The sequence below is a fragment of the Musca vetustissima genome, unplaced genomic scaffold (assembly GCF_032173495.1).
Source record: "Musca vetustissima isolate MV318-11 ecotype Yass unplaced genomic scaffold, APGP_CSIRO_Mvet_v1 utg35646, whole genome shotgun sequence".
Taxonomy (NCBI): Eukaryota; Metazoa; Arthropoda; class Insecta; order Diptera; family Muscidae; genus Musca; species Musca vetustissima.
Window position 1 is genome coordinate 153,898 of NW_026878089.1, and position 22,328 is coordinate 176,225.

The 22,328-nt window shown below is 37.3% G+C and overlaps 2 protein-coding genes across 2 annotated transcripts; both read left to right on the forward strand.

The window, feature by feature from the left end:
- The first annotated feature begins 382 nt into the window (after positions 1–382).
- On the forward strand, positions 383–1,106 carry LOC133322871 (dynein axonemal assembly factor 4). The gene has a single exon (XM_061531824.1). The coding sequence runs from the start codon at positions 393–395 to the stop codon at positions 1,104–1,106; it is 714 nt and encodes a 237-aa protein (XP_061387808.1). The 5' UTR covers positions 383–392.
- A 9,601-nt stretch (positions 1,107–10,707) lies between these two features.
- Positions 10,708–16,023, forward strand: LOC133322872 (MPN domain-containing protein CG4751). The gene is made up of 6 exons (XM_061531825.1): positions 10,708–11,124; positions 11,232–11,586; positions 12,155–12,242; positions 12,319–12,488; positions 12,559–12,807; positions 12,878–16,023. Exons 1-6 carry the CDS (start codon positions 10,708–10,710, stop codon positions 16,021–16,023), a joined length of 4,425 nt encoding a protein of 1,474 aa, XP_061387809.1.
- Positions 16,024–22,328: the final 6,305 nt, after the last annotated feature.

The following is a 22,328-nucleotide window of genomic DNA, read 5'->3' on the forward strand; positions in this document are numbered from 1 at the left end:
GCACAACACGAATAAATAATAAATAAATCGAACAATAATCGAATCGGTATGGAAACGGAAAAAGGAAATGGAAAAACAATGCCGACCTATTGATGATTTATCAGTGAGAAAACATTCACATTGTAATAAGAGCATTCACCGGTGTCAAAAGTCATTTCTTACAACGAGCGGACAGAAGTCAAATAACTTCGATAATTCCAATACCCTGTGTTCTTCATTGACTTATCAGTAATGAACAAAATAAATATTTAAATAAACAAAAATATTTCCAACAACAAAAACAAAAAATACTAAGAAGCAAAAGATTTTTACTAAGAAGCTCTGGAGTCAAGCCAGCAACCTCATCCGCCCTTGTGTGTGCGTGTGTGGTGTTTTGGTGTGTTTTTACGATAATGGTGCAAATAACCCAAACCGATGAAGAAATTAAAATCACAATTGAATTAAATCGCCTGATAACCCGTAAACCGGACATTGTCCTTCTGCCGACATATCTGAAATTCAATAACCCTCCAATATTTTTCGAACGACATTTGGTGCAGGAAATCGATGAAGTGGCAAGTTTTTGTCGCATATTCAAAAATGAGGCACGCATTGTGTTAATCAAAAAGGCCAAAGGCATTTGGCCGGAAATCTTTAAGAAACTTAGCAAAGAAGAGTTGCTACAAAAACGCCTCGAAGTTTCCGATCAAGTAGTGCAACGCAATAAGGAACGTGATGAGAAGGCATTGGAACGTTATGAAATTAAACGGCGTAATGAAATTGATCGTGAGGTGAGGCGTGAGACGGCCATGCGGGAAAGGGTTAAGCAGTTCCATGAACAGGCTTGTCGTGAAGCTATGACAGTGGCGCCCAAGGAGACGCATATGAAAACTAAACAAGAATCGTATGGAAATGGATCGACATCAGCTAGATCTAATAGCCGCTTGGGTACACCAATTGCACCACGCTCCTTACCAGCTTTACGAACCACTGCAAAAATTTGTGTTAGCTTCTCTTCATTCAAATATGATACACCGAAACGGGAGTCTCAAGAGGGAGTACCACGACCATTTGTCGTTGAGGATATGCAAAATGTTCGAGAGGTCGATTCATCAAATGTATCATAAATTTAGAAGCTGTTTCGAATACTTATTTTATAATTTTTATTGAAAATAAATTATTTTTGTAAAAAATACAAAAAATGTATTTTTACAAGATCGGTAAATTGAACGAGGAAAATTCTTTGAAAATATGGACCATAAATCACACCTTGGTATAGGATATTATTTGTTATAAATACCTACGCCTTTTAGACCCCAGTGTCTTTAGAACAAATATGTAGATTTATAAAATGGCTGGTACGCACAGCAACTCAAGTTCGAATATAGAGAATATAGGACCATTATTTGTGGTATCTTATATATATATATTTTTTTTGGTCGTGCAAACATAGTATCCGATTTTGCATAACCTTATATTTATATCATGTTTCAAGAAGGGACATATCGGTCTACTACTACCGGTACCCTAATAATTTCTGTATAAGAATCATTAAAGAAAAGAGCGAAAGTGGATTTAAACCAACACAATATAGGGCGGAACCATAATACGATGTCTATATCACAAACCTGGTGCTATTTTATCCACGGAACAAGTGAAAAGGTGTTTTGTCGGGTTCATTTTTGTATCCCCCTCCCTCCAATGGTATACAGACATAACATAACAAAAGAGTTCAAATATGTCGACTATGTTCTCCAAGGATATCGACTATGTTCTCCAGGGCATCAGAAACAAAGACATAAAAGTATAAAGATAGTACAATTGATACGTAAGCAATTTCCAACAGATGGCTTTTCCTCTGTTGTTACGATATCATAACAACAGAGAGAACAATATTAAAAGTTGTTATTGCTATATCTTAGGCTTATAAAATGAAAATACATATTTTGAGTGCAGGCCTCTAATTATACCCTTCACCACACTGTGGTACAGGGTATTATGTCTTTGTGCATATGTTTGTAACAGGCAAAAGGAAACGAGATAGACACATGGTTCCTTTTGAGAATATGCATAGAATCACTTTTTAAGTCGATTTATGCATGTCCGTCCGTCCGTCTGTCCGTCTGTCTGTCTGTCCATGTATTTTTGTGAACAAAGTACAGGTCGCATTTATGATCCGATTTGAATGAAATTTGGCATAGGTCACTTATTCGGCCCAAGGACGAACCCTATTGAAATTGGGAAAAACGGTTCAGATTTAGATATAGCTCCCATATATATATTTAACCGATTTAATGTAAACGGTCCCTATATATCCTTCTATTTGCACGAAATTTGGTACAGCCTAATCATTTAGGTTTTATTTACATTTTATTCACACATTTTTGCATATTGACGGTTTTATTCATAACTCTGTTAACCTTGATTCCCCCTGGATATTTTTTCATAAACTATTTTGCCAAAATTCATTTTGTCGAGTCTTTACGATTTCTATGTCTTTGTCAGAAATACAACATTGCAGGCACTTTTAATGGAAAATTTTCGGAACATTTAAAAGGTCGGGGTTGTGGACGCTGCGTATAGAAATTAAATACGTGATCTGTATCATTTTAATCGAAGGAACTTAGAGACGGTTGTGTACCATTTATATGAATCGGACAAAATTATGGAAATCTGGACCGACTTAAAGCAAGCTGAACTCCCGTCATGCAGTATACTGCAGCGCATCGCTCGTTGAGTATGTGGTGCACATCGGCCGAAAGTATATATGGGAGTTTTACCTGCATCTATACCAACTTCAACAAAACTCAATAACGTGATTCTGGGGTCAATTCGGACAAACCTTGAGATTTTGGTGCACTTTTCACTAGAATTGGACGAACATTTATATTTGTTTCGATTTTATCAAAACTATGCATACGCCAATCTATACTTGATGCATTAAGATGTTTACAATTTCATCTTTATCGGACGATAAAATCGGATCGGAAATGATCGAAGTTGACCGGCATGTTAACAGTCGTAACCTCGCCCAGGAACTAAAAATCAACCATAAAGCATGTACCCAAAGCTGGATTCAAAAAGAACCTCAATGTCTGGGCGCCACACCAATTAACAGAAAAAATAGGCCTGATTGAATTTCCATCTGCGAAGCCGTGGCCAAACGGAATAAGATAGACCAATTTCTTAAACGGATGGTGACTGGAGATGAGAAATGGATCACATTCGATAACCCTGTGCGAAAACGATCGTGTTCAAAGAGCACCTCAACGGTGGCCGAAAAAGGACTAACAGGAAGGTTCTGCTATGCATTTGGTGGGACTGGAAGGGGATTATTTATTATAAGTTGCTTCCATATGGCTAAACGCTAAATTCTGATCTCTACTGTCAACAACTGGACCGTTTGAAGATAGCAATTGACCAGATACGGCTTGAATTGGCCAACAGGAGAGGTGTTGTGTTCGACCAGGACAACGTTAGGCCACAACTTCTGTAGCTTGGTTGGGAAGTTTTAATGGATCCGACATACAGTCCGGACTTGACACCAAGCGATTATCATCTTTTTCTTGCATTGCAAAATTTCTTTAATGATAAGAAATTGGTATCTCGGGAGGATTGTGAAAATCGACTACTAGAGTTTATTTGCAAATAGAGAGCGGGACATCTATGAGAGAGGCATTATTTAAAATGACAAAAAAACGTACAACAAAATGGTGCATAGTCATTCTGAAGCATCTTAAAGTCCTATAGTTCATATAAAAATAAAGGATTTCTTTTTCCCTATCCTAATATATATATATATATTTAATGTAAATGATGCACCAAACTGCCTAGATTTGTCCGATTGAGACAAAATTTTACACAGCGTACTGAATCAATCAAGCGCACTGAATCAGTTTGACGTATGTCAAGTTTTGTATAAATCGGTTCAGATTTCCAATTCCGATTTTATGTAAATAGTGAATTACACTCCCAAGATATGTTTGTTTGATTGAGAAGAAATTTTGCATAGTCTATGGAATTATGTTTAGACTGACACCCTCCCCAATTTTCGGTTGCAAAAAAATCGATTTTTATACTCTTCACCACACTGTGGTACAGGGTATTATGTCTTTGGGTATATGTTTGTAACAAGCTAAATGAAACGAGATACACACATGGTTCCTTTTGAGAATATGCATAGAATCACTTTCCGTCCGTCCGTCTATCTGTATGTCCATGTTAAATTGTAAACAAAGTAAAGGTTGCATTTATGATCTGAATTGGATGAAATTTGGCCCAGGGACGAACCCTATTGAAATTGGGAAAAATCGGTTCAGATTTAGATATAGCTCCCATGTATATTTTCGTCCGATTTAAGGTAAATGGTGCACCAAAGTAGCTATATATCTTTCGATTTGCAAACACAATTCGAATATCGTACTGAATTAAGACTACAATGAGGTGTGTTAAGTTTCGTGAAAATCGGTTAAGATTTCGATATTTCCCATATATAGTTTCGTCCGATTTGAGGTACATAATGCACCAAAGATTTAGATATAGCTCCCATATATATTTTCATCCGTTTTAATGTAAATGGTGCATCAAAGTCCCTGAAAATCATTCGATTTGCCCGAAATTTGGCATAGCGTACTGAATTAAGACTACAACGTGAAAATCGGTTCAGATTTCGATATAGCTCCTATATATAGTTTCGTCCGATTTGAGGTAAATAATGCACCAAAGTCCATATATATCCTTCGATTTGCACAAAATTTGGGCTGGCGTACTGAATTTAGTCTAGAACAATGAGTGTTAAATTTCGTGAAAATCGGTTCAGATTTAGATATAGCTCCAATATATATTTTCATCCGATTTAATGTAAATGATGCACCAAAGTCCCTGAAAATCATTCGATTTGCCGAAATTTGGCATAGCGTACTGAATTAAGACTACAACGTGAAAATCGGTTCAGATTTCGATATAGCTCCTATATATAGTTTCGTCCGATTTGAGGTAAATAATGCACCAAAGTCCATATATATCCTTCGATTTGCACAAAATTTGGGCTGGCGTACTGAATTTAGTTTAGAACAATGAGTGTTAAATTTCGTGAAAATCGGTTCAGATTTAGATATAGCTCCTATATATATTTTCATCCGATTTAATGTAAATGGTACCCCGAAGTCCCTGAAAATCTTTCGATTGGCACGAAATTTGGCACAACGTTCTGAATTAAGCCTAAAATGATGTGTGCTAAGTTTCGTGAAAATCGGTTCAGATTTAGATATAGCTCCCATATATATTTTCGTCCGATTTGACATAAATGATGCACCAAACTCCTAATATTTGTCCGATTAACACGAAATTTTGCACAATGCATCAAATTGAGACTTGAATGACGTTACTAGGTTTTCTTGAAATTGGAGCAGATGCAGCCATAGCTTCCATATGTATTTCGAACGGGTGTGTGATTGAAATTTAATTGTGAACAGTGCGGCGTACCGAATAGCGTGTATCGATTTTGCTTAAAATCGTTTTCCACAAATTAGTCCCATGTTACGCACGACTCTAAATCTGCCCGATTGAAATTAAATTTATCATAGGTTGCAGAAAGACATGAGTATGTTCCCTCGAGGCAACATTGACATGCAACTGTAAAGATACATATACACAATATATCCAAAGTGGTGAAGGGTCGGACTTGGTCGACTATATGATACCTTTCCTCATTGGTTTCTCTTAGCAAATTAAATAAAATGTTACAGACACTAAGTTTTAACATAGCAAAAATTAAACGGAACTTCGGCGTGTATTTACAATCATTGCCACATGTTTAAAATGTTCTGCAAAGAAATACTTTCTTCTCAACATGGACCTTTAATGAATATTCAATGCATGTCAGCCTGCCAAACCCCGAAATGCCAAATTAGAGACTTCTCGGTTTGGAAATGCGGCTAATTCCTCAAAATATCAAACATTGGACGGGAGTTTGTTTCAAGGGGTACATTTTCTGTGCAGCCTTCAAAACGCCTTTATGGCAAATTAGAACTTTCTCGGTTGGAAAATGGGGGTGCAAGCCTCAAAATACCTGAAAATTGGACGTTACCGTTATTTGGGAGCTATAACAAATAGTGGACTTATATACACCATACCAAACATCCTAGAAATATTAGCAATGTTCGTGCAAATTTTCAAAGTTTTATTTTACATATGTTTTGTGAGTTCCATCGTGATGTAAACACACAGACGAACATGGAGAAATCGACATAGATTCTTATTATATCCCAACAAATAATATTATATTAAGCTTACCAACACAAGCATTAAGCTTGAAAAAGTCTTGAGAAATGTCTATTAATAATTGTAGAAAAATCAAAACGGAACCCTTATGATACAATTACTTGTGTAATATTACTAAAAGCTTATTTTTGCAATTGGGAAACATTTGTGTACAACAATAGTTTCTCAAGCATAGTTGAAAACTGTTTGTGAATTCACATTTTAACAATATTTTTTTAATATTACTAAAAAAAGCTTAAGAACAACTATTATTATAAGCTGGTTCTCAAGTGGTATTGAGATTTGATTACTGAATGGTATGTTGGGATTTAGAGGTGTTACAAATGGAATGACAAATTTAATACATCCTTCACCTAGCGCATAGGATTTTATCAAAAACATTATCAGCATATTGAAATTGCGATAGAAATACCTCGAATAAAATCTTAGAAGAAGAAATCTTCTGTTGTCAAAAAATGGTCAAATTCTTAAGGATACCCCTTATATTCATACAAAATTATTAATCAATTTATAAGTAGTTAATTATATAAACCTTTGGAATAATTAATTCATATCAAACGGTATATGGTATAGGTTCCAATGCACGTTTATTGTTTTCCATGATAAATTATGTTATCTATCAATTTATGCTATCTATGCTATATTTTTTTATTTACCCACCATCCTTTTGATTATAATCATGATTGCATGTTGAGTAAATGTTGTTCGTTTTTTTTGCATTAAATCGCTCATGCCATTTATTGTTATGATGTTCAATTTAATATTCGACGTCCAAATTATCCTGCCAATAACAAATAAATTGTAGTTATGTCAAACAAACAATCAACATACATAAATATGTACATATTTACCAATACTTATCGGATACATAGATATGTATCAATCACAGGAAGGGTAAAGGAAGGGACAGGTTCAACGGCTAAATTGTGAAATAATAACTTTGAAATTTGTCGTGATTATAACTTTATGTGTCCCAATAATGTCAATTGTTGTTTGTCTCTGTCTTTTTAATAGCTCTTCGTGTCACTTATTTGTATTTAAATAAGTTGCGATTCATTTATGAGCTGTCGATTACATGCCGATTAATGTTATTTAGAAAAAAATAGGAAATCAAATTGTTTGAGACAAAAAGTAGAAAAGTTTGCAACATGTGTATTTTTATCAAGGATAAACTAAATTTGAATAAGAATTGTAATAGCTTTAAATAAATCGATTTATAAAAACGAGAATTATTAGATATGTACATTTTCATACACATGCACATTTCCATATTTACACCCTCGTTCCATCCATATTTATCATGGGAAACCATTGTCCCTTTAAATTGTGACCATATTCCTCTAATATGTATATTGTTATCAGTTAGGTTCGAAGATGAAAACTATATATAAGTCAGTTTTAGATTTGAAAACTGCATTAAATAACACCCAGTGTTTAGAAAAAAAATAAATAGAGACAGAATGATCATTCGTAGGTGCGAACGTCTCAATCGAAATATGCCTGCGATATTATTTCTTAAATAGAAATAGCTTCATACAGGCGTGGTATATGCCGTGTCATCCTAATCTTCACACGGTTATGCCACCTCCTCCACATTGACATATTCGTCTGAACTTCAGGTCCACAAATCCCATAGAGAACGTATTCTTATTTATTAACCGGTAAGGAAAGTAGCAAAGTCGGACGAAGCCGACTATACGATACCCTTAATCACTTTGGGTATATTCAACAGATGAATCCTAACAGACGTCACATTTTTAAAGGACCCGTAAAATGAAATTAGATCCATAAACATGACATTCTGCAACAGATACTAAATTTTTCATTTGGTCAGATATACATAGAAGCTATATCTTTGGTGCACCATTAACATTAAATCGGACGAAAATATAAATGGGAGCTATATCTAAATCTCAACCGATTTTCAGGAAACTTATCACACATCATTCTATACCAAATTCATTATGCTGTGCCAAATTTCGTGCAAAGCGAAAGATATATAGGGACTTTGGTGCACCATTTGCATTTAATAGGACGATAATATATATGGGAGCTATATCTAAATCTGAACCGATTTTCAGGAAACTTAATAAACACCATTCCAGACCTAATTCATTACGTTGTTCCAAATTTCGTGCAAGGCACTTTGAAGCACTATTTACATTAAATCGGACGAAAATATATATGAGAACTATATCTAAATCTGAACCGATTTTCTGGAAACTTAACACACATCATTCCAGACCTAATTCATTACGCTGTGCCAAACTTCGTGCAAATCGAAGGATATATAGGGACTTTGGTGCACCTTTTACATTAAATCGGACGAAAATATATATGGGAGCTATATCTAAATCGAAACCGATTTTTTCCAATTTCAATAGGGTTCGTCCTTGGGCCAAATATGTGACCTATGCCAAATTTCATCCAAATCGGATCATAAATGTGACCTTTACTTTGTTCACAAAAATACATGAACGGACAGACAGACGGACGGAAAGACATGCGTAAATCGACTCAGAAGTGAAGTGATTCTCAAAAGGAACCATGTGTCTGTCTCGTTTCCTTTTGCCTGTTACAAACATATGCACAAAGACATAATACCCTGTAACACAGTGTGGTGAAGGGTATAAGAAGAACGCATTGTTCTTGGGATGTCAACCGTACGACCTACAAAGCTCCAACAACACACCCATACACATATCCAATGTAAATTACATAACCATAAAATATAAAACTACCTTGAACATACCTAAATCTTCAAAATAATCACCAATATTAGGCTATATCTAAACTATCAATGCTATATCAAATAAAAGCCGAATCGTTTGAAAAACGTACTCAATATCCTCAAAATGCTGAATAATGATGGCTAACCTAAACTGAATTAGGTACGTATCCATGGTACAATTATAAAAGGTAACAGCAAATCCCAGCTGATTTGATTTCAACGTAATACTAGTGTCAATATAAATTTGACAACTTATGTTTTTAAAAATCAACCAACAGGAAAATTGGGAACGCATACAATTTGAAATTGTTCTTTATTAATGTGCTCCCGTATTCAATTTACTCAATCTGCCTGCTGGGAAAGTTTGAGAAAGCAAATCTTTCTTGAAGGAATTACTCGCTATTCCCAGCATTGTCATATGTGTTACACACATATATGGCAATGGCTCAATTAAAGGAAAGATGTGGAAGCGATAGAAATATAAATTTGATAGATTTTCATTCATGTTTTTCAATTTTTATTTTGAGGATTCGAAAATATTCCATTTTCAAAATAAAAATAATTTGATGATAATTTGTTTGTTTGTTTACATTTTTCTGTCAAATGAGTTGACACTAGTAGAACTTACAACAAAAAATTTCCATGTGGTTGTTGTATCGTTTTTTTGTACAACAACACTTGCTGTTACCTTTTATTATTATACCATGGTACGTATCAAGCGCCCAAACCAATCGGTGCATTATCGACAGGAAATCAGATGAAGGTATATGGGGGCTATACTTAAATCTGAACCGATATCAACAAAACTTAACACACTTTATATCATACTCAATTGATAAGATGTGCAAAATTTCGTGTCACTTGAACAAATGTGGGAAGTTATGGAAGCTATATCTGATACGTTAAGACTTATATCCACCGAAAGGATTTCGTTTCATTTCGCTTCCATTCGAAAAAAAAATCCATTTTTGTTGCAGCCACTTCGATTGTTTTGGAAAAATAGCTCTTGGCCCTTTAAATTAGATATAATTGAATTTAAAGAATGATCTGGTTTCGGAAATACAGTGCCCATTTATTTGCAAAATCTGGCTAAAATATTGAAATTACATACTGTATAATATCCTGAGGAGTTGGTGTATCGATCGTTATATCCTCATAACCTTGAAGACATAAGATATCATAACGTATACATTTGTATTGTGGTAAAAATTTACATTTTCTAACAGGTTCTTGGGCAGACTTTAAATCGAATAATTAAAGAAAAAATTATTTATAGAGTTTAAAAGTATTTGTAACAATTTCATAAACAACTTCTAAAGCCTTTGAAATTCTACTCACTAGTCGCTTGAATTTTTTCTAGTCCTAAGGATAAATTTATTTTAATAGAATATTAAATATATTCGACAATTTCTTATATATTTTTTTTCTAAATCTAAACAATAACAAAAATTGTAAATGACAATCTTGCATTTGTTAACGCCATCTTATCGATAACACCTTGTTATCGATTGTAATTGCGCCCTCCACTAATTGTGTTATCACTTTACAGTACATTACAAAAAACAAGAAGAAGACACATTTTAATCGACTATTCCTTCATTCTACATCATTCTTTCTGGCATACACAATTATTTTTGCAAGTCTCTGAATTATTTTGTGAAAAAACATTTAAAAATCATTAAATAAACTATTAAAATTCCAAAAAACTGTGGGCAATGCAAGAAGGTGAAGTCGATAATGTTGGGGAAAGTGAAAGATCTGCGGCAAAGGAACAGGAAAGTGTTGATTTGACTACGGGCCAAGAAACAGACGCCTCATCGTCAATGGAAATACAACAGCAACAACAACACCTGCAGCATCAGCAGTCTATGAATGAAGCCGCTATGTTAACGACAACAGCAGATACAATGACATCGCAAGCTTTGCAGTTGACGTCTGCAGGTGCAGCACCGACGACAAACACAACACAAAATACGAGCGCTGCTACGGGTAGTGGGGTCTCAGTTGGCGATGGCAGCAATGGTAATGGTGTTGGTTTGGATGCAAATGCAGCTGGAACTGTAGTCGATGCTGATAGTGTTGCCGATAAAGCTGATGACAGCGATGTGGCCGATGATGATGCCGACGATGAGGTGAGTTGTGTGCAAATAGAAAACAAATTTGCAATGAACAGTACAGAATACAAAAATAAAAACGTGCATGTTTTTTCTTGTTATTTGTTTTGCTTTGCTCTTTCTAGACTAAAGATAATTACGAGGGTTTCAATGGAACGGGTCGTAACATAACCCTACAAACATTGATGAGCGCAAATGTGTTGCAGCCGGGCAAATCGGTTATGACCATTGAATATTTGGGACAGAAATTTGTCGGCGATCTATTGCCGGATGGTAAAATAAAATCACAGGAGACGGAAACTGTTTTCCTAACGCCCAGTGCCTGGGCTATGAATTGTAAGCGGATCATTAATCCGGAAAAGAAAAGCGGTTGCGGTTGGGCTTCCGTGCGTTATAAGGGCAAGAAATTGGATGCATTTAAAAATAGTTGGTTGAGGAAGTGTGCACAGCATAAGGATTCCATATCGGAGGATATTGAGGGTGAGTACAAGAGGATTAATAATATAAGGGGAGAATTGAAACTGGAACAACTAAAGAAGGTGGAAAAAATATTTAGAAGTCAATTATCGGCAGTTTTATAATTTTTTTTAGTTTATTTTTCGTCTTGTGTCCATGATCAGGAAAATATATGACTTTCATGGGGAATGTCCATAATTCCCGAGATATAAAACTCTGAAGTTCTGAAGTTCATATGCTCATAACTTCCTCATTTAAGGACCGATCAAGGTAATATTGGCGGTTATTTAGAAAAACATGTTAATTTAAAAGCATTTTCGGTCGAATTTTCCATATGTTCATAGGAGAAGTCATTCGTCCTGATGTCATAGTTTTTTTCCGAAATGCCAGAAGTGCCATTAGATCACACGATGACATTTTGGATAATTTGAATTATCAGTGGGTAACAAATAGGAGATGTCATTCTTCCTGATGTCATAGTTTTTTTCGTCATCGTTTTTTTTCAGAAGTGCCATTTCGGATCATATAAAGCCTGTCTCATTTTCCATAGTTTAAATTTATGCAAATTAAATTATTTTATTGTTTCTTACAGATGTGGACAAAAAATGTGAATCTCCACAGCCGGTGGTAAAGAGAACAGTATTTCAACACAATACCATTACAAATCGTAATGTTATGCAGTGAGTTTTAAAAACTTGAACAGCATTCTAAAAGATATAAATCAATAACATTATTTCCCCCATTTTCTTTTCCTAGTGATGCAAATATGCTCATCGAAGCGGTGCCATTTACAACACTTGGTAAATTGCAACCATTTCTATTGACAATAAACTCCTCAGCATTATTATTGGCCGATTTTCATTGTCATTTGACGATGCATGAAGTGTGCGGTTATTTAGGTGGCACCTGGGATATTAATTCGCACAGTAAGTTGAGAAAACATTTTTATAGTTTTATGAATATTTTACTATTCATTATTATTTTCTGTCTTTTTAGCTCTGGCAATTACAAAAGCCTATCCTTGTCGTAATACCAGATTTGATCGTGGTAAAGCTGCTGATATTGAACGTGATATACAAAAGAATATGTCCAAGGATCAATTGCTATTGGTTGGTTGGTATCATTCACATCCGAAATTTCAAGCAGAACCTACACTACGGGACTGTGATGCTCAACTGGACTGTCAAATAAAAATGAGGGGAGCTTCTGATGCCACTTACACTCCATGTGTTTCGTTGATTATATGTAAGTAAAAAAAGAAAACTATTTTTGTAGTCTGGCACTTTAAACAATTTCCATCCTGCTTTTCTTTTAGCGCCGTATTTCGATGAAAACCCCACACTCGAATCTGTGGTCAAATCCATATGGGTTATGCCACCAAATGAAAATAAACAAGCCCTCGAATATGGCCGCCCGATGTTAATGCAATATTCCGTATTACCCGATAAGGAAATACCCGAAGAAGTACGTTCCGAAATACAATCATGTGTTGATTATTATTCACAATTTCGTAATGAAGTTGTACGTTTTCAAAATATCTACAACGATGATGTAACATTTATTGAGAAGCTAAAAAACACTTTATATCCCAAATTCCCGCTAAAACAAAATGACAAAGCATTATGGAATTGGATATGTGCTGTATTGGGTTGTGAACAAGAGGATGATTTCATACCTCCAAAGACAATAAAAATTATTGATATTAAAGATGATCCACCAAAAGTGGATGCTGCTACAGCTGGTGAAAAATTGGAGGTTAAGCCAGAGGAGGAGTTAAAATCGGACACCGAGACATTGGCACAAAAAATTACGGCCGCAGAGGAGGCATTACGTGCAGCTGAGGAGCAATCGCAGGCTGAACAAAAGGCCAGTGAATTGAAGGTGTTGTCATTGCAGGAACAACTTTGTTTGCCATCTGGTTTAAATATGAATCCGGTGCGTATGTTGTCTCCATTGGCTACCCCAAATCCAACTGCTGGAGTGGCAGCCACTACAACCAGTGCTTCGGGAATAGCACCAATTATTACACCTTTGACACAACCACCAGCCCCAGTGACAGCAGTACCTTCTTCGGTGCTTCTGCCGCCAATGCCACCTGCAATACCCACTCTACCACCTGCTGGTGTTTCAAATTTGCCCTCTGCCTCTCCTAGAGATAGTCCCATTACAATACCCTCTAACTCCGCTTCGCCGGCTAAATTTGAATTACCTGTTCGGGCATCTCCCTCACCAGCAAAATCCGACACATCATCCCATACATCAAGGACCAGAAATTCACCAGCTCCCAGCCCTGGTAAATTTAGTATTAGCGACATAGCCCGCAATAGTCCCAGTATAACACCCACAAATAAATTCGATCCTTCATCTGTGGGTGGCCTTGTACCACCATCAGCAACTGGATCTGTGCCTCATAACTTGCCCACAGCTAATGACTTGATGGCTGCAAGTTTAGCTCAATTGGCCGGTCAATTGCCACCCAACTTTTTGCAAGGGGATTTGGCTGCCCTGTTTCAACAACGTAAAGAATATGGTAATACTTCGCTCAATCAATTGGCTGCAGCTGCTGCCAAGGTTGGTGGTGGCTCGGGAAATCAATCACAACAGAACAAATCACAAAATTCCTCCTCTGTTTCATCTTCGTCATTACCATCAGCTGCTGCCTCCGGTATGCCTGACTTTTCAGATCCAAATGTGGCAGCTGCAGTTGCCGCTTATTCGCAACAATTTAATATGCCACGTTTACAGGATATGCTACCGCAAGCCCCAGCACCGGCTCCCGCACCTGCATCCACTAAATCAAAATCTGAAAGATCATCAAAATCTTCATCCTCCTCTTCATCTTCTTCCTCATCATCGAACAGTTCGAATTCGTATAAGACGAAATTAATGAAGGAATTGGATGAGTTCAAAAATGATCCATTGAAAATGTCTGAGTTGATACGTTCACCGGAATATGCTGCCCTACTATTGCAACAGGCGGAGGCATTGGGGGCCACCACATTGGGAACATTAGGTTTTGGTGCTGATTTTAGTTATTTGGCCAGTGCTGCTGGTCTACAGCCAACACCCACACAGGGGGGAAGTAAAAGTAAAAATTCCTCGGCTGCAGCAGCGGCCGCCAATGCTGCTGCTGCCGCATCCGCAGCAGCTCTATCGGCGGATTATAACAATCTCTTGCAATCCTATTCCTATTTACAACAACAATCCAAGACAAATGATTTGAATGCATTCCTGCAACAACAAATGACTGCGGCTGCAGCAGCTGCAGCCATTAGTGTACCACCAGCTGTATCACCATCTACATCGAAAAAACAACAACAGCAACATCAGCAGCAACAACAACAGCAACAAATGCATGCCGACTATACAACATTGCTGCAAACCTACTCTAAGCTCTTTGATCCGACAAGTCAGTTTTCAGCTCTTACAGGAGGTAAGGGTGGACCAACACCCCATGAATTGTCTGCTCTTCTCACAGCTGGTATAACAGGAGGAGCTGGTGGTGGTGTTCCTTCATCCTCTGGCAGTTCTTCCTCCTCGGCTAAACAAAAACACAAGGAAGCTCAACAACAGCAACAACAACAACTTGCCCAACAAACCGATATGCTTAATCAGCTATTGCAGTCCGAAAAGCAGCAATCGGATTTAAATGCTTTGCTCTATCATCAGAATAAGGCAGCTGCTGATTTAAATGCCCTCTTCGCACAACCGACATCGGCACCACCATCCTCAAATACACCCTCATCTTCGAAATCAGGTGGTGGTTCTGGACCCAATTCTACTGGAGCCCCCTCACCACTCACCGATCCAGCTGCCGCCTATTACAATGCGTTGGCCCAAGAGAAAATGCAAGATTATGCAGCATTTTTCCAACAACATCAACAGCAGGCTGGTAAATTTGGTATACCCGATCCATTGGCCAAATCGACATTGGCTGCCAATAATCTCTTTATGTCACCGTCGGCTTTGTTGAAAATTCAACAAGAATCGCTGAATGCCATGATGATGAAACCACCCAAATCGACAAGTTCATCGTCGCGTAACCGCGAGTCGTCCGCTTCGCCGGCATTGGAGCGTCTAACTCCCACCAAATCTGGGGTAACCGGGGGCTCATCGACACCCGGTGGTGGCAAGTATAATTTTAGTGCCGTGGATTTGGCCATATCAAGTGTTCCCTCGAATACACCATCGCCGGCACCATCAGATGGTAGCAATTCGTCTGCACATCGACGCCCCTCAAATACACCGCCAGTTGATTTGACACGACTCTATGGAGAATTGGCACCGCATGGTTCATTGGCGGCATTGAGTGCTGGCTTGGGTGCTGCTGCTGCCGCCGGTCTAGGTGGTGTGGGCACCAAGAAACGCATGGAATTTTCATCTATTGCCGATTTAGCTGCACCACCTCCAGCCAAAATTCCCAAGACTGGTGATGATGTTTTAAATTTATCAAATGAATAAAACCAACTGCTGCTCCTCCCTACAAATTCGAATGAGGTTTTCGAATGCATAAAACACAATTTTTTCTATAACAGAAAATTTTAATTAGTATTATATAATAAAATAAGAAATACCGCATTTCCCATGGTAAGAAATAACAAAAACAACAACAACAACAAAAGTGGGAAGTTCAATTCTCGAATTCACAAAAACTTAAATTTTAGACAAAAAGAACAAAATTTCACAAATTTGGTATTATTTTGAAAACACTTTTATGTCAATCAGTCAGACTTGAACATGCGTTCGGGGTCCCCTGATTGTCATTTAACTGATTTCAGAGTAATTCCTCAAACCCTTTAACTATTCTTAAATAGTTGTAGTATTATTATTTGTTCCATTTCTTTTCTTTGCCTATTTTCTTGTATTCATTCATTCCCACCACAACATTTTCATATCCCTCGTTTAGCTTTTAAAGCTATTCAAAATTTTATCTCCCGCTACTGCTTAAGATTAAGTTTGCTTTACTTTTCGTATTATTTTATTTTTAACAAAAACACATTTTTTGGCAAATATTTTTAAGCGTATAAAACCAATATAAAATCTCGCATCGATATTTTTTAATTATTTTTCTTTTAAATTCCTTTGCAAAGTATTTTACCGTATTAAGTGTAGGTACTCTTTAATGACTTTAAGTATATACTGTGTATTAATTTGTGTTTGTATGTGTATTATCAATAATAATCCTCTTTTTAATCTCTCTTTAAAATTAATTTAAACGCAATTGAGAGCAATGAACTACAAAAATATATACTTTACTCATACAAAACAAAAAAAAAAAAATATATATTTAAAAACAAAAATTAGTGGTTTTTATTTGGTGGGCAGAAAATGTGTAAAAAAATGTATATCAGAGACCAATAATGGATTTGTTAAAGGTCACCATTGTATTTTCGAAGAATAGATTTTTTCAAGAAGATGAACTAAGGAACCCATGGCAATTGGCTCAAAATTTCCAGCTATTAAGTCACAATCACTAACTTCTTCCGTGAGAGTAATATTCAATTAATCAGTGCACATTCAATCGTGTCATATTCACTTCTAAGATGCGAAATCACAATTTAGAACATGACATTTCTTTCAAAGTAAGGCGTATCGTCACCGTCCAAAATCCAAAAATGTCTCTGTTTCCTTTCGAAAACCAATTACTTTAATCAGAAGGTAAATGCTTGGATCAAAGTTTTAAAAACTCTAGATTGCAGGAGGTACCAACGAAAAATAACATTGGTAACGAAGTATTAGACTACAAGCCGTTCCATCATTAATTATGCTGCCCAGTGTGGACATCTTTTCTTAAAGACTCATAAAGCAATACTTTCAAATATTACAAAATTATGCATTGCAAGGGGTTGTTTCCAGATAACGAATGTCGATCACCAGCACGATCAGCAACCTAAAGCGTCGCAGACTAGACTATTCCCGCCATTTCATCCCAATCATCATACGTGAGGTCTTAAAGTGCTATCGTGAAGGCATTCCGGACTTCATTTCATTAGACGTCAACGATCGTCGATATCGACCTACATGAAATCTGAATCAACAGGCAATTTCCGCAGAAATGATCGGCTACAAATGCAATAAAGTCCTTTTGCAATTTGTTCCTAGGCAAACTCGTTCAAATCTGGATAACTGGAAAGATAGTGGACTCCATGAACCTATATCCCTTGAGCTAGACTCTAGTGACCATTCATGTGATCCTGCAGAGGTAGAGGACCTAATCGTAAATATTCGCCGAATAATAGATGGAGGGTAATAACCGCCTGGTACTAGGGGATTTCAATGCACACCATGAATTGTGACTTTCCGTCCTGTATAATGACCAGATGGAAACATTGAAACCTTCTTTTCAATGTAAATGAGGATGGCCCCACCAGAATAAGGTGAGTTTTACAATTCTTCTGTATAGCATTTGTGTCACCCATTTTGATAAACGACGTTCATTGGCAGCGAACCACCTCACAATTGCTGTCTCCATCAGTATGCCCCCATCTGATCACCTCTGATCGCCGCACTACCATTAACTATAATAATGCCAAATAACAGAGTCCAGAGAACTCTTTATTGCAGCTTCAACCCTAGATTTATTCCTGCTGGTCGAATACCCGGAATGAAACCTTATTTCCAGCAGAGGAAATTGGACATGCAATTGGGCGTTAGGAGTTCCGTAGTTGTAACCACCCAAATCCCAGGGTCAGGGAACTCACGATGGAGGTTAGTACAGTCGCTGAGCGTAAGAGAAAAAAAATGTTTGGAGCATCGGAAGAGTTGCAACATTGGAACAGGTGGGAAACGATTAAGTCGCTCTCTAAACGCGGTAAGAAGGTTATCAACCTTCTTACCGAGGATGTCAACCTCAACGAAGTTATGCCCAAGTTATTTTAACCGATAGTTTATCGAGCATCCCCACAGCGATAGGGCGAAGCGAAGAGTACTTCTTGCCGAGGAGGTAACGTCAGAGTTTACAATGGATTATGTTGCCTGTTACGCTAAGTCGTCTAAAGCGTTGAGTCATGACGAAATATCCATGATTATGCTGAAACAGCTGGACGAACCCGGGCATTACCCCTCCTCAGCATCGGGGACAATTATCTAGTTGCGAATCATCAACATGGGTTACGTAAACAATTGAGCACAAAAACAGGGTTGCACGCCATCGGCATACCTATAAGTCGAGGCAGTGCTTGGCCTATCAAAGGCCTTTAATACCGCAAATCATACCACACTGTTTAAGAACATCGAGAAAACTTCGCTTCGGCCAAGTTTGAAACGTTGGATATGTAAGGAATGCAGTCGTACATGTAATTGCGGAATAAGAAGTCCAAGTCCCGCAGAGTGAAGCAGGGAGTTCATCGGTGTCACATCCGACAGCTTGTTTAAATCGTCCGCGCAAACCATAGCTATCTGCGTTAAGTTGAAAAGTAGGAAAAAGGTCATCAAGTCGCTTGCCGACAGCAATTGGGGCGCAGATAAGGAAATGTTGTCGTCCTCTTACAAAGTGATAGGTCGGTCTGTGGCCAGGTATGCGGTATGCGAATACTAGTGCTACGAAATTGAGAAGTTTTCAGGCCTGTCAGAACGCCACCTTGAGAACTGCAACAGAGTGCCTACTCATGACACCAGTGGACCATCTTCGTGAGGAGACGAAGATCATTATACACTTCACCACACTGTGGTAACGGGTATTATGTCTTTGTGCATATGTTTCTAACAGGCAAAAGGAATCGAGATAGACCCATGGTTCCTTTTGAGAATATGCATAGAATCACTTTCTGAGTCGATTTACGCATGTCCGTCTGTCCATGTTAAATTGTAAACAAAGTACAGGTCTCATTTATGATCCGATTTGGATGAAATTAGGCACAGTTAACTTATTTGGCCCGAAACCTATTGAAATTGGAGAAAATCAGTTAAGATTTACATATAGCTCCCATATATAGTTTCGTCCGATTTTATGTAAATGATGCACCAAACTCCCAATATTTGTCCGATTGGGACAAAATTTTGCACAGCGCCCTGAATCGGGTACATACTTATGTATGCGAAGTTTTGTTGGAATCGGTTCGGATTTATATATAGCTCCCATATATAGTTTCGTCCGATTTTTTGAGAATGATGCACCAAACTCCCAATACTTGTCCGATTGGGACAAAATTCTGCACAGAATTGGCCCGAACCCTATTGAAATTGGAGAAAATCAGTTAAGATTTACATATAGCTCCCATATATAGTTTCGTCCGATTTTATGTAAATGATGCACCAAACTCCCAATATTTGTCCGATTGGGACAAAATTTTGCACAGCGCCCTGAATCGGGTACATACTTATGTATGCGAAGTTTTGTTGGAATCGGTTCGGATTTATATATAGCTCCCATATATAGTTTCGTCCGATTTTTTGAGAATGATGCACCAAACTCCCAATACTTGTCCGATTGGGACAAAATTCTGCACAGAGTACTGAATTAGATCCTCACTGATGTCTGCGAAGTTTTGTTAAAATCGGTTCAGATTTAGATATAGTTCCCATATATAGTTTCGTCCGATTTTTTGAGAATGATGCACCAAACTCCCAATATTTGTCCGATTGGGACAAAATTTTACACAGAGTAATGAATTAGGTTCAAACTGATGTCTGCGAAGTTTTGTTAAAATCGGTTCCGATTTAGATATAGCTCTCATATATAGTTTCGTCCGATTTTTTTGTGAATAATGCACCAAGCACCCAACGTGCTTGAGTGCTTCAGGGACAATCATCTTAAAGAAGGATCTGCATGATCTGGAGAGAAAGATCCAACGTTAAAAAAAGGGATCATCTAGATGAAATTGCTTATCGAGCAGGTCTAAATGACATTCATACTGATGCAATTGTCGCAGCGCTCAATGAATACATCGTAGCTGAATGATGTCAGCTAACCAGACAAACCAAAGTAGTTTTGGTTCAATTTCGTCCAGGATAGCGCAGTCGTCTCAATTCGTATTGGACACAGATTGATGACCACGTGCAGAATGTCTGACCTGCATGTGGTACAGGCCCTCACACCATACTGCACTTATTCAATTGCCCTGCCAAACCTACTCAACTTACTCCAGAAGATCTGTAGCTGCAGCCTGTGGAAGTAGTTGAATTTCTTAACTTGGAGAAAAGACCACAACCAGATTGAATCAAACAAGATGAATGATATACATATATAAAACTGCTACAACAACAACATCTAGGAACGCAGCCAAGGTGAAGCTGGAGTAATCCATGTTACTCATAATATATCCGACAATGTAAAGCAGAGTAAATGATTTTCTTATGTCCATATTCAGCAGTTTTGGAGATGAAGGTTAAATTTAACCCCTTCCGCAAACTTGGTATGAATTAAAAAACGCAGACATTATGTTTTAGTTGCACTTGTCCAACAAGGCTGGTATTACGTCATCTGGTTCTGGAGATTTAAAGATTCACTCGGTCTGCATGACTGATATTTTGGGTAGCCTTTCAGAGCATTTAAGCCGATATTATGATGATATTATGATGTTGAATATAACCATTGAAATCCGTACAGTCGGAAAAGTGAGTGGATGATAAACGGTTCAGAGTATTTTACCAGCGTTAGTCAACGTGCCTTCTATTCGTTTATTACTACCTATGGATTTGGGGTCCTTAAATATTACTTTATGAAATCTGATTAACATAGTCCTCGACTTAGTAGAACATATTCGAACATACCCATACCCTACTTGATCTCACTTTTATACTTATCGAATTGTTCTTTATAAACAGCCCAATCAATACTACGCTTGATCCTAATGGCTTTCTTATATCAATAATGTGCAACTTTCCTCATAGCTGTAAGTTTCTTTGATCATCATACAGGCTGAGATCTCTTCCCCAGATAGGTGACTGGACGTGAGGTCTCATAACTGAAGAGTTTCGGTTATTTCGCGCATTGCTTTCTCAAAATCCTCAGCCGTTTCGAGGTCATATATACCAACGGGTGAAGACGACTTTTTACTTTTTCTTCATCTGGAAGAATATCATCCTATGATCCGAGAAAGCAACATTTTTGTAATAACATCCAGTTCCGAACTACAAAGTCGAGACTATAACTACATATAAACCTATATTAATAATTTCTGGTAGGAAGGCTTTCAAAATACCTAAAATCCTTGGGTTCCGTTATATGGGGGTAATACCTGAATACAGACAGATTTCGATAATTTTTGGTTGGAAAGTTTGGAAACCAAAAGTTGAGAGTCCAACATATTCATTTTAAAGATTCATTTTTTAACGAAACTATAATCGACGATTAAACAACTTTTGTTGGACTGCTCTAAAGAATGGATTTTTTTCAACTACTACAAGGGGGGTTTTTAAAAGAATATTTAAAAATTAGCACAAAGACGTTATACCCTTCACCACACTGTGGCACAGGGTATTATGTCTTTGTGCATATGTTTGTAACAGGCAAAAGGAATCGAGATAGACCCATGGTTCCTTTTGAGAATATGCATAGACTCACATTCTGAGTCGATTTATGTATGTCCGTCCGTCACATGTTAAATTGTAAACAATGTACAGGTCGCATTTATAATCCGATTTGGATGAAATTTGGCACAAGTCACTTATTTCACTATTGAAAGGAAAAAGGTTCAGATTTACATATAGCTCCCATATACATTTGGTTCGATTTTAGGTAAATTGAGAACCAAAGTCCCTAAAAGTCATTCAATTTGCACGAATTTTGGCATAGCGTAATGAATTAACTCTATAATGATGTGTGC